A 14,131-nucleotide genomic window follows, 5' to 3' on the forward strand; every position below is an offset into this window, starting at 1 on the left:
GGCTTCCAAAGACCTGGGCCTCAAGGTTACTTCAGCTTCCCACTTCCTGCCGCACGCAGACTCCCACCCACAGCCTCAGATTTTTGTGTAGGGAGAAAAGGCAGTCCACCACTCTCAGAGGAACACAGGGACAGGGGCACAGAAATTCCCACCCCTTGTGGGCCAAGAGAGAAAATTAGAGGGCCCGAGGCAGAGAAACACTGTGCTATGCACCTCCACGTTGACTCTACTTCCAGGCAGGCGACCTGGGTGAGAAGCGCACACACACATAGATGAATGTGTCAGATGCTGCATGGCTCAGTGGAAGCATCCAGCTGGAGAGAAGCCTCTGCTCCCTGTGGCCTCTCTGGGCTTCAAGTCTTCCCAGCTCTATCTGGTACTGGGATAGGTCCTGCTGCTGGAGGCCGTGTGCGGTTCACCCAGTGTTCACCCCATCCTACAATGGTAACAACACCCTGGTTTTCCTCTGGTGACCCAGCCTTCCCCCACACTCAGTCCCCATCTTCCTGCTCTAGAAGTAGACACACATGCCGTGTGCTGGCCAGTGGGTTCTGTCTTCCTGACCACGGCACTAATTTAAGGGGAGGACGTGTGACCAAAGCTCAAGGGGTCAGCCCAGGGTTCATGGCTGGAATGGAGGAAAGAGGCACCCTTTTTCCATGGGGTGAGGCCAGATATTTGGACTGGGGGTGGAGAAGCGAAAGGCATTGTGTGGGGAGTGGGTGCCTGAGAAAGAAACCAACAGGGGAGGTCAAGGAAGATAGCACAGGCTTGGCTCAATCCCTCATATCAGCCAAGAAACCTGCTATGCTTAAACCAGATTGAGTTTTTAGCACTTACAACTAAATGAGCTCTTCATCTGAATACAACTGCTAATGGTCCCCCCATTAGAAAAGGAAAAAAAAGGGAGGAACAAGCCCTGTGCCACAGAGTGAATTACCATGGTGCCAACTTTGAAGGGTCCCTGTTTCGTGCCTTTCTCTTTCTCCTCCGAGAGCATTCGCCACACAGGCAACACTCCTTTGAGAGGCAGCCTGTGAATCCCAACCAGGGAGCACTTTGCGTCATGGTGTCTGATGGTGGAGTGGTGGGTTTTCTCTAAGTGTACTTAAATACCTTCACAACCAGTTTTAGACTTTTCATCCCATAGACCAGAAAATTGCTGAAATTAGTAGACATTTGAAGTGTCTTCCTCAAGCCCAGAAAAGATTTCTGCTGTTGCTATGTTTAAAAACCCACAGCAAGTTGTTTTGGCTTATGTCTTGTTGTTATATAATAAACATGATAAGCTCTGTAAGCTCAGAACACTGGTTGCAAGGATGAAAATAGAGGCCTCGCAATAATATGTGCCCTGGAGATGCTTTGAAGAGGGTGGGGGGAAGATAATAGTTTTCTGTGAGTGTTTAAATAACAATATGTGTGGAGTAGATTCAAAATTGCTATGTAAATTCCTAAAGGAAACAGTAGGAGAAAAAAGAAGGTGGTTATGGATTAAAAGGAAGAGGTTATATATTAATGCAAGGGAAAATATAATCAACAACCAAATAAGAGCTATTTTTAATAAGACAGAAGACCCAGGAAAGGTGGACTGATCTATTGTAGAAAGGAGATAAGCTTTCTATGCCATGTAACAAATTACTATAAACCTAGCCACTTAATAAAACACAAATTCATGATCACCTAGGAGCTCAGAGCAGTCCCCGGTGACAGCCAGCAAGAAAGTGGGGCAGAAGTGAAGGTGTGATGTGGCTGGGTTCTCTGCTCAGGGTCTCATGAGGCTGGCATCAAGAATTTAGTTGCTTGTGGTTGTAGGACTGAGTTGCCCACTCTCCTGCTGGCTATCACTGGGAACTGCTCTGAGTTTCTGGAGGCCTCTCTTATTTTCTGATCCTGTAGCCCTCTTACAATGTATGTATTGGCTCCTTCAAGAAAAATTCCTGTCGTGCTTCTGATCTCTGACTTCTTTGATGTCTAACCTCTACACCCTCTTTTAAAGAGTTCACTTGGTTAGGTCAGGCCCACCCACTCAAGGGATGGGATTACACAGGTTGTGCACACTGGGTGCAGGAATCTTGGCGGCCCCTTTAGAATTCTATTACTGTGATCAAACTTTTGTGCCGAAGTAGGGACCCAAAATGTATAATTTTAATGCACTACATTATGGACTGAATGTTTGTGCCTTGTCTCACCCCAATTCATTTGCTGAAGTCCTAACTCCCAATGTGATGAGATTTGGAGGTGGGCCCTTTGGGAGGTAATTCGGTTTAGATGAGGTCATGAGGGTGGGCCCCCATGATGGGATTAATGTCTTATAAGAAAAGGGGCTGGGTGCGGTGGCTCATGCCTGTAATCCCAGCACTTTGGGAGGCTGAGGCGGGTGGATCACGAGGTCAAGAGATCAAGACCATCCTGGCCAAGATGGTGAAACTGTCTCTGCTAAGAATACAAAAATTAGCTGGGCATTTAGCATGTGCCTGTAGTCCCAGCTACTTGGGAGGCTGAGGCAGAAGAATTGCTTGAACCCAGGAGGTGGAGGTTGCAGTGAGCCAAAACTGTGCCACTGTTCTCCAGCCTGGGTGACAGAGCAAGACTCCATCTCAAAAAAAAAAAAAAAAAGGAAAAGAGACCACCCACTCTTTCTCTTTCTCTTTGTCATGTGAGGAACACACAGTGAAAAGGCAACCATCTGTAAGGCAGGAAGAGAGCCTTCCCCAGGAGCTGAATCTGCCAGCATCTTGATCTTGGACTTTCCAGCCTCCAGAACCATCAGAGAGAAATGTCTGTTGTCTGAGTCACCATATGTTATGCTGTTATAGCAGCCTGAGCTAAGATGATACTGGAGGCCCTGTTACATACTTCAACATGAGCCTTTTGTAACGCAGGCTGGACAAAGGCTGTGAAACACTCAGTATCTCAGTATCTAGAGTTTTCCAATGTGTATGCCCTTCATTATACACTTCATTTGCTTATCCCCTTATTCATTCAACAAAAGAGCTACTTTTATTTTCTTTTATTTTACTTATGAGAAAGGGTTTCACCATGTTGCCAGGCTGATCTCGAACTCCTGACCTCAAGTGATCCACCTGCCAAGGCCTTCCAAAGTGCTGGGATTACAGGCGTGAACCACTGTGCCTGGCCAAGGAGCTGCTGTTATCCTCTCTGCACTGTGCTTGACCCCAGGGCCAGGACTAGGCTGGGGCCAATAAGGCACTGAGAGCACAAAGTTTAAGGAGAAACTCATTTGCACAACCCTGAGAGGGAGTGCCCCCTGACATCGCCTGCCCTCCACCTTCTCCTGGCCCTTCCAGGCACAGGAGAAATAAAGACTTTATTTTTTAAGCCACTTTTTTCCTCAAGACACCCACAGGTTAAGAGGTCAGAAACAGGGCACACCATACTGGCTTTTGCAACCTCAGTTGCTCATTTCACTAAAGCACAAAACGTCCCCTAAGAACAGCTGAGTATAATTTGATGATTCAAAGTTTAGAGTCATTTTTAACACTATTAAAAGAAAATGTGACACTCATATAAACTTGACACTACATGTCACTGAATCACAACTCTGAAGAAATCTTCACCACCTGTTGCTCCATTGACATGATTATACAGTTTTCTCACATTCCATGAAGAAGCCCATGTTTTTCAGGCACAAGGTAACTGCCTCTTTCACTGACATTTTCTATCTTCTTCTGTTTTTGGTTTTGTTTGTTTGTTTGTTTGAGTCAAGGTCTCACTCTGACACCTAGGATAGAGTGCAATAGTGCAGTCTCAGCTTACTGCAGCCTCAGCCTCCTGAGGTCAATCGATCCTTCCACCTCAGCCTCCCAAGTGGCCGAGACAACAGGCATGCACAACCTTGCCCAGCAAATTTTGTTATTGGAAAGGGGTCCCAATCCAGACCCCAAGAGAGGGTCCCTGGATCTCCTACAAGAAAGAATTCAAGGCAAATCCATAGAGTAAAGTGAAAGCCAGTTTACTCAAGGAGTAAAAGAATGGCTACTCCATAGGCAGAAAAGCCCCGAGGGCTGCTGGTTGCCCATTTTTATGGTTATTTCTTGATTATATGCTAAACAAGGGGTGGACTATTCATGCCTCCCCATTTTACACCATATAGGGTAACTTCCTGATGTTGCCATGGCATTTGTACACTGTCATGGCGCTGGTAGGAGTGTAGCAGTGAGGACAACTGGAAGTCACTCTCATTACCATCTTGGTTTTGGTGGGTTTTAGCTGACTTCTTTACTGCAAACTGTTTTATCAGCAGTCTTTGTGACCTGTATCTTGTTCTGACCTCCTATCTCATTCTGTGATTTAGAATGTCTGTCTAGAGTGCAGCCCAGTAGTTCTCAGCCTTATTTTACCCAGTCCCTATTCAAGATGGAATTGCTCTGGTTCAAACGCCTCTGACAATTTTGTTTATTTTTTGTAGAGACAAGGTCTCACTGTGTTGCCCAGGCTGGTCTCAAACTCCTAGACCCAAGTGATTCTCCTGCCTCGGCCTCCCAAAGTGCTGGGATTACAGACATGAGTCGCCGCACCCAGGCTTTCTCTGTCTTTATTTACCATTTTAGTCAGCTGGGGCACTTGTTAAAAGGCTCTTATGAATTTCTTTTTTCTCTGACTTCCATTCACAATATAGAGCTGAGTCACTCACATCCCATAGGTTGTCCGGAATTTCTCTTCCCTGGCTAACAAGCCACTGGCTCTGCTGCATGTCCACGGGTTCCTGTGGATCCTGTGCTGCAAAGGCTGAGACCTCAGCCCTAAAGCAGAGCCCAGTGCAGGAGACCACCGCCAAGGCCCTTGCTCAGATATTTGGTTTCTGTTGGTGAAACCTCCACTCACTGTTCTCACTCACCCTGGTAAGTGGGAAAATGAGCCCATATGAAAATGGTCTTGGGACTGGGAGCCCTGCTAAACCCTTGTTCAGGTTAAACTCCCTTAAGTAACAGAGAACATAACTGACTGAGCTTAATCTCCTAGGATATTTCTCTGTGCTGAGAGCCTAACGAGGAAAAATGTTAAAATAGATCACTCAGCTGATGGCAAATATATGTGACCAATTCCCAGCCTCAGCTACAGAAGGGACTTGATGGGTTGGACCTTGGCACCACCCCTTCCCCCACTGCCCCCACTGCCTTGGTTTAAATCTGCATCTTGCAGAATTCTTTGCACAACAGCAGACCTATTGTGAGGACTTTACTCTCCCTACCCCATGCCCCAAGCAAGTAAGATGTTTACTTCCAGTACTAGAAGGAGGCGGGCATGCAGGCAGAAATGAAAGGAATGCTAACCAAAGTCAGATTTTCAGGAGGCCACTCCACTCACTGGGGTCTGCTTTAACCTCTGGGAACAAAGTAAATGAAAAGCTGGATTGTTGCATTCCGCTCTCAAGGTTAAAGTTTTGATTCAAGGCTTTCCTCTTCAGTGCCTCACAGCCTTTTGTTTCACTGTGATGCTATTATTTACTCATCCTTTTGCACAGGAGGTCACCTAGTATAGACAAGAAGAACTGGAGACTGAGTCTCTACCTATGGTCTGTCAGAACCTAAGAAAGCCAGTTCATTTCTCTCAGTCTCAGTGACCCTATCCGCAAAAGTAGGGGAATTATACTGGGCTTGCTGGATTGGTTTGTGTGTGTATGTGTGAACTATAAATGTTTGAAAACTACTATGCCCTTAAGAACGGGTTACTATTGCTATTACTGTTATCTATGCCTTTATGTATGTACCTGTCTCCTCTACTAGGTTATGCATTTGAGAGCAAGAATTGAGAATGTATTGCTAACGGCAATTACAGTGCCTGCCAAAGAGGAGGTGTGTGGAGGCCAAAGCAACTTCATCTTGGATGCTAATCCATCACTTTAACTTCCGATTAACCCTTGCTCTAGGAAGGCCTCTAAGATTTCCAGTTTATTTGATGTTCCTTGTGTCAGAGTGGGTAGTTACTGTAAATCCTACCCTGAGGTCAAAACAACCTTAATGTTACAGTACTTCGATTGTTCTACACACCCATTCTGAATCGCATATACCCTTTCCAATAGCATATAAGCCCTGGGTGTGAAAATAAATGGTGCAGGATCCACCATTTTGCCTCACCGCTGCCTGAGACACAGACATGGCTTCTGTTTGTAAGTCCCGATTAAACGTATGTTTCTGAGGAACTGGAACTGTCAGCCTCTTTCTTCGGTCTCACCTGGCCCCCATGGAACGGGTGCTCCATGAAGGAGTAAGTGCTGAGCATTTAGAGTTGGGCGAGGGGCAGCAGCCACCAGGAAAGAAGAATCTACGCATAATTACCGGCCCTACTTCCTGAGCCAGAGGTTCTCAAATTCTTTGTGTTCAGGACACATCTGAAGAGACGGGCACATTCAGACAACAGTGACTCAGCGATCATTGCAACTTAATCCCTACGACTGAAGAACAACATCTCATCATGTTTATAAAAGCAGCCACTATGATCCCACCATTTACTGGGATGCGCTTCAGCACTGTGGTTAGAAGGTGGAATGCTGACTGCCCTAATTTCCTTCCACTAATGTACGCAAGAAGAATTCTCACCTATCTAGTTGCCCTCTATATTTCTTGGTCACTGGCTTGACAACAGCCCTCTTGCCTCCTCACAGCACTACACAGTGTGCTGGTGTGCAGTCACGTTTCAGGCAGGCACTTCAAATTTGCCCTTGGAATTCCAGGATTTTGCTTTTGCAGTTTCTAATTGTCAACAATCCTGAAGGCCCTTGACAGGTAGTCATTTGTAGTTTTGCTGAGGTGTCAATTTTTAAAAATTAGTTTATAAGTAATACTAAGTCTATGTGTATTGCAAAATGTCCATGCACTAAAAAAATTATGGAAAAAAACCCGTAGAAGTCTTCCTTTATTGGTATCAGTCACAGCAGGCCAGGTTATACTGCAGTAACAAATGTCCCCAAACCTCAGTGGCTTTATTTATTTATTTGTCCTGTGTTGCCCAGGCTGGTCTTAAACTTCTGGCCTTAAGCAATCCTCCTACCTCAGCCTCCCAAAGTGCTGGGATTATAGGTGCGAGGTTGTTTTTCTTGTTCGCATTGCAAGTTTTTCTATTTTTCTTCTTCTTTTAAAAACATTATTTGTTTATTTATTTTTTATTTTATTTTATTATTAATATTATTTTTGAGACGGAGTCTGGCTCTGTTGCCTAGGCTGGAATGCAGTGGAGCAATCTCCACTCACTGCAACCTTTGCCTCCTAGGTTCAAGCAATTCTCCTGCCTCAGCCTTCCTAGTAGCTAGGATTACAGGTATGCCCCATCACGTCTGGCTAACTTTTGTATTTTAGTAGAGACAGAGTTTCCCTATGTTGGTCAGGCTGCTCTCAAACTCCTGACCTCAAGTGATCCACCTGCCTTGGCCTCCCAAAATGCTGGGATTACAGACGTGATCCATGGCACCCGATCATTCATGTTTTTCCTAAGTCCTGCTTTTATGAGCTCTGCTTTTTATGATCTTGACTCCAGAACCAAAACTAATGGAAAAACCTAACCTCTATCTGGATCTCATGGCAGAAGGAAAAAGATAAGGCAAATGGTGCCCTGACTTCTAAAACTTTGCACAAAAGTGACCAACATCAGTTATTGGCCAAAGCAAATAATATGGTCATTCCTGAGATCAACAGTATGGGAAAATATCTTCCTGCAGGGAGAGGCACTGCAGGGTAAGAAGCTGGAATGTTTGGTAAAGGAGAATGCCAGCATCCAGCACCTCCTCCAACAACTACTTCTCTCCCAGAAGCAACTGTTCTAGACAGTTCAGGGTGCATCCTTTCAATCTCCTTGCCTATGTATTTGCTGACATATCTCTACAGGCATTCACATAAATATCGAAGTTTGCATGTAGTTTTCTGCAACTTGCTTTGTTCACTTAATATGCTTTCATCTCAGTACATATAAGTCTACCTGACTTTTTCCAATGATAGCACGGTGTTTCATATCATAATATATTTAAATTCTTGCTGTACATTTTGGATCTTTTCAACATTTTTTGATATTACAAATAATGCTGCAATATTTATTCATATGTATGCATACGTCTTTGTGAATATATGTATTTCTGAATGATAGGTTTCTAGAAAATAGTTGTTAAAGTATGTATGCATTACAGTTTTTAATAGATACCAGCAATTTTCCATGAAAAATGCCTTCATCAATGTTCACAGCCACCAGAAATGTAAAAGTGCCTGATTTCCCAAATCTTTAACAACTCAATATTATCAAATTTTTCACTTCTGTAAATCTGATGGATTTTAAAAGGGTAGTTCATTGTTTAAATATACTTAATATATCACCTCTCGGCCTTTTGGCTAAGATCAAGTGAATATACTTACTGTATTTTTTTGCTTACAGTGAGGTTGAGTACTGTTCATATTTACTGGCTAATTTCACAATTTGTTTTCTCTTGGGAATTGTCTGTTTCCATTAGTGATTTTTAAATCTTTTTCTGTTTCATCTTTTTCTTTTAGATTTGAACAAACCATTTTATGTATTTTCTCAATGTGATCTGTCTATATTACCATCTGTGTCTAGATTACATCAGAAACTCATTCCTAAATGCCAGAAACTGAATGAAAATACTAACGAGAAGTCCATTTCCTATCAATATAACACTGCCAATAAATCTCCTAAAACACTGGAATATGTCAATGTATTTAACCAATTACTTAGTACGTAAGATGCCTAAAACACTGCTTTCTTTATTTTTTATCTTTTTAGAGAAAGGATCTCACTCTGATAGGCTGGAGTACAGTGGCATGATCATAGTTCACTGCAGCCTCTAAATCCTAAGCTCAAGCAATCCTCCCACCTCAGCCTCCTGAGTAGCTCAGACTATAGGTGTGTGCCACCACACCTGGCTAAGTTTCTATTTTTTGTAGAGACAGAGTCTTGTTATGTTGACCAGCCTGGTCTCAAACTTCTGGCTTCAAGCAATCCTCCTGCCTTGACCTCCCTAAGTGCTGGGATTAGGGGCATGAGCTGCCCCACCTCACAAAACATTGTTTCCTGATAACAAACAGTAAATAGGACTTTTAACAGACATTTGCTTGTGTGGAGCCATCAACATCCTACTCACATCCCTTTGCTGACACTTGGCACTTTCCAAAACATCTGCATGTGATTCTGACATCCTTCCAATTATAATTGGAAAGTAACTGGAAAATTCTTCCCCTTTCCCTCACACACATCCTACTTTGTTTAAAATGTTGTCTTGAGTTTGGGGAATGTACAAATAAAATGTTCTATATAAACATGGGTACAAAAAATATTGTATTGGAGAAATATGGACATTTTATGAAGTCTGAGTGTTGAAGATAAGAGGAGTTCTACTGAGAAAAGATTACCTGGGGAGGCTGCTTGTGAGGTATACTCTGTTTGCTTCTAGCCTAGTCATTTCAGATTTTTTTTTTTTTTTTTTTTTTTTTTTGAGACAGAGTCTCACTCTGTTGCCCAGGCTGCAGTGCAGTGGCACGATCTTGGCTCACTGCAACCTCCACCTCCCAGGTTCAAATGATTCTCCTGCCTCAGCCTCCTGAGTAGCTAGGATTACAGGTGCCCACCACCACACCCAGCTAATCTTTGTATTTTTAGTAGAGACGGGGTTTCAGCACATTGGCCAGGCTGATCTCGAACTCCTGACCTCAAGTGATTCCCCTACCTCAGCCTCCCAAAGTGCTGGGATTCTAGGCGACAGCCACCATGCCCCACCCATTTTATTTTTAAATTTTATTTATGGTATCTTTTTAGATGCAAAATTTGCCATTTCATATAAACAAATCTGTCAGTTATTTTATTTAAGGTTTCTGGATTTAAGTCTTGCTTTAGGAGATTCTCCCCATCTCAGGATGATTTTTTCACATTCTGCTAAATATATTTTAAAGTTTTTAGTTTTGCTTTATGTTCAGCTCTTTAATCATAAGGAATTAATTGTTAAGTAAGGTATGAGGTGGGGTGGGACAGTCTAACTTTTCTCTGTCCCCAAACAATTAGCATAGCAATCCAGTGCTATGTATTGAATATTTTATTCTGTCTCCAGCTGGTCTGAAATGCCACTGTCCTAATCCATTTTGGGCTGCCATAACAGAATACCTGAAATTGGGTGATTTATAACAAATAGAAATTCATTGGCTCACAGTTCTGGAGACTGCGAAGTTCAAGATCAAGGCACTGGCAGCTGGTGAGGGCCTTCTTGCTTGTCATTGTATGGCAAAGTGGAAGGGCAAGAGCGCAAGAGAGAGAACCCACTCCCACTGGCCCTTCCTGAATGGCGTTAATCTGCTCATGAGGATGGAGTCCTCATGACCTAAACACGTCCTGTTAGCCCCTACCTCCAAACACTGTCACATCGGGAATTAAGTTTCTAAAACATAAATTCTGGGAAACATTCAAACTGTAGCATTGTGTAACTTAAATTCTTAGGATTTAAAAAAATGTATTCAGTATAATAAAGCATCAAATTTTATAGTGAAGCTAAATACAAAAGTGCAGTTTTAGGGCGCATGAGATTAACTATCATGTATCAACACCAACATCCTCTGCTTATTGTAATTGTCATAAAGGTAAAAACTTTTTGTATGTGACAAACTAATCTAACAGCAAGACAACCGCTAATGATGCATGTCAAGAGATCTAGGAATGTGAGATGCCATTATAAATAACTGGAGTCCTGTAGGAATAGAATTATCATTATTATTATTTTGAGGCAGAATCTTGCTCTGTTACCCAGACTGGAGTGCAGTGGTATGATCTTGGCTCACTGCAACCTCCGCCTCCTCAGTTCAGGTGATTCTCATGTCTCAGCCTCCCGAGTAGCTGGGAATACAAGCACAGGCTAACACACATGGCTAATTTTTATGTTTTTTGTAAAGATAGGTCTCACCATGTTGGCCAGGCTGATCTCAAACTCCTGGCCTCAAGTGATCTGTCTGCCTTGGCCTCCCAAAGTGCTAGGATTACAGGTGTGAGCCACTGCAGCCAGCCAGAATAGAATTATTAAAGGTTTGAAGAGATCAATTTGTTTTTCAGTTATTCTTTTCTATGTTTTACTTTGGGCCTTTGTAGGTTTGATGATGTTCAAGAATTCTACCATTCAAAGCCAGGCATGGTAGCTCATGTCTATAATCCCAGCACTTTGGGAAGCCAAGGCAGGAGGATTGCTTGAGACCAAAAGTTCAAGATCAGCCTGGGCAACATAGCAAGACTCCGTCTCTACAAAAACAATTAAAAATAAGAAAAAAAATTCTAAGATTTAGTAGTTCTGGGAAAGACTCCCAAAACATTCAGGTTCTGTTGTTTAGTGAGCTTTTCTGTTCCCAGAGATTCACCTGCAATTGATACCACCGTGGCCCACACACTTTGTGAAAGGGAAGACTGCCTTCTCTACTTCCATTTTCTTTTCTTTCCCTCAGTCACTCCTCATCCCATGGCGGTGACTGCTCCTGACTGCTTCCATCTGACTGCTTCTTCCCCATGCCTCAGAAATGCCTCATCCAGGAAAGTCTAGTAAGAGAAGTTTGAAGATGCTGGACTGGGGCTGAAGGGTTGGGAAAGGGGTCAAATGATGGCTGACATTATTTGGTGATGTCTTTGAGCCCACTGTGTCCCAAGAGAATGGACTGAAAATCAGGTAAATTAGCAGATGAATTGGCAATTTCTCCGAAAAGAGATGAACAGATTGGAACAGACGACAGTAGGAAAGGAGAGCGGGTCAGATGTCTTTCTCCTCTCATCTTTCTTTCTCTGTGTGCGTGTGTGCACACACACACACAAACAGGCTCCTTTGTGTCTCAAGACAAACAGCCTCATCCGCACCCTGAGGGAAGATCAGATGGCAACACAAAACGAGGTGGGCAGCCTGGGCTGAGGAGGCAACACTGCAGGCTGTGTGAGCAATTTGGAGAATGGCGTGGCCAGGAAAGGGTACTGATGGCTGCCAATCTGGGCCGTGGACCGCCTAGACACTGGCTGCCCTCCAGTCATCCAGGAGGTCCCTTCTCATTGTCTTAGGGGCCCTTTACCTCTGGAGGGCTTGACCTCTGGAGCCCAAACCCTTTGTGTCCCTGCCAGAGCTTCTCAAACTCCTTCTACTGAGCCACTCCCAGCAACCGGAAGCCTCAACTTCTAACTTTGGAGAGGACGAGGCACTGTCAGTCCCACCCTAGGCAAATGTGATTTTTCTGCTGTCTTCAGCTTTATCTTTAAAACTGAGGAACAGTTTGTGTTCTATATCATGTTTCTGTGCTCGTTTTGATATTTTTAAAAATGTGTTTTCAATGTCATGCCTAACTCTTCCTCTCCCTCCCCATTAGGTTCCATTATAACACCCTACACTGTTCTGTGCTTCATGGAGCTCATTTCAACTGCAATTAATTCCTGGTTGCCAGTTGTTTACATGCTGTCTTTCCCACTAGACTGTAAGCTTTAGGAAGCCAGTGGCCATGCCTGTCTGGGTCGTCACCTCTGCATTCTCAGTGCCTTGCCAGAGCCCGGCCCCAGCTATAGCTTTTGGCTTTTATGGCTACAGTAGTCTTATAAGAAGGCTGATGTGAGAATTTCAGGCCTCATGCAGGTCATGTGACTGCACTTCTTTTCACATGCAGAAAGGCCTGGGCCCACAGCCTGACAAAGGGGCTATTGTTCAGGAAGGGTCCAGGTGAGAGGTGCAATCCATCACTGCTCCCGGGCCCAGCCCTATCGCAACTCCTGGCACCCTCCCAGTGACAGCGAGATAATGACATCACCTCAGAATACATAAACAAAAGACAATCTATTCTTCAAAGCTCTCCAAGGAAAATTACTTTTTTCGCCCATTCTTGCGGTAATATAGTGCATAAATATGATCAGTCAGAGTTTCCTAGATTCAGTTCAAGGGCATAGATGATTTGGTAGGTATTTGATTTATAGAAGTTTTCTGAAGTCAGAGAATAAATTGAAGCATGTTTTGCTAAGGGTAGGAAAATAACTCAATTTGGAAGAAGAGCTGATTTCTCAGGTAGGTAATTATAAGTTATATCAATCCCTCTCACCCCTGGGTCTAGTTTTCTCATCTCCTATACAAACCTTTAGTGACAACTTTCATCCTTATCATTTCTCTCTCTCTCCCTCTCTCTCTCTCTCTCTCTTTTTGAGACAGGGTCTTGCTGTGTTGCCCAGGCTGGTCTTAAACTTCTGGGCTCAAACCATCCTCCTGCCAGCGTCTCCCAAAGTGCTGGGATTACAAGTGTAAGCCACCATGCCTGGCCTCATCCTATCATTCTTAATATCCACAGAACACTAATCAGAAAATTCATGGGTTAAAAAATGTTAATTCCTCAAAACAGTCAAGTACTATCTGCAAGTTCCATGTAAAGTTTGTGATTAAACACTTTAGTCAAACTGAATTGTGGAATAGTTACTATGGTAACTGCTTGCATTTATTGAGTGTTTATTATGTGGCAGATATTAGGCTGAGTTCTTTGCGTGGTTTATCTCATTTATCCTCATAGCAAATATGTGAGATGGTGTATTAGTCTGTTCTCATGCTGCTAATAAAGACATACTACTGGGTAATTTACAAAGAAGAGAGGTTTAATTAACTCACAGTTACACATGGCTGCGGAGGCCTCAAAATCATGGCAGAAGACAAAGGAAGAGCATGGCGACAGGCAAAAGAGCTTGTGTAGGGGAACTCCCATTTAAAAAACCATCAGATCCCATGAGACTTATTCACCATCACAAGAGCCGCACAGGAAAGACCTGCACCCATGATTCAATTACCTCCCACCGACATGTGGGAATTATGGGAGCTACAATTCAAGATGAGATTTGGGTGGGGCCAAATCTAGTGTCAGATGGGAAGAATTATTATTTTATTTCATAGATGAGGAAATGGATACTTGGCGAGCACAGGTAACTTACTCTAGATCCCGTGCCTTACGGGGAACAGAGCCAGGGCTCTGATGCTGATTTACATTATTCTGTAGCACAGGCTCTTACCACTGGCCATGAAAAAGCAACGAATGAATATTTGCATTTGAGAAAGGAAGAAACTTCTGTCACTCCAAGTACAAGTGCTGGTTAGCTTGTGTTGTCCAGTTCAGGGCCTAACAGACTTGTTTCAACTAAC

The 14,131-nt window shown here is 43.5% G+C and overlaps 1 protein-coding gene across 1 annotated transcript; it reads right to left on the bottom strand.

Moving 5' to 3' along the window:
- Positions 1–855: 855 nt before the first annotated feature.
- LOC105707172 (uncharacterized) lies at positions 856–13,795 on the bottom strand. The gene is given in 7 exon segments (XM_064374526.1): positions 856–935; positions 938–985; positions 988–1,057; positions 1,117–1,186; positions 1,188–1,239; positions 1,242–1,451; positions 13,783–13,795. Coding segments are annotated over 7 exon segments (543 nt in total).
- Between the last annotated feature and the right edge of the window lie 336 nt (positions 13,796–14,131).

Source organism: Aotus nancymaae, unplaced genomic scaffold (assembly GCF_030222135.1).
Source record: "Aotus nancymaae isolate 86718 unplaced genomic scaffold, 86718_ANA_hifiasm-v0.15.2.pri h1tg000011l, whole genome shotgun sequence".
In the NCBI taxonomy this organism is placed as follows: Eukaryota; Metazoa; Chordata; class Mammalia; order Primates; family Aotidae; genus Aotus; species Aotus nancymaae.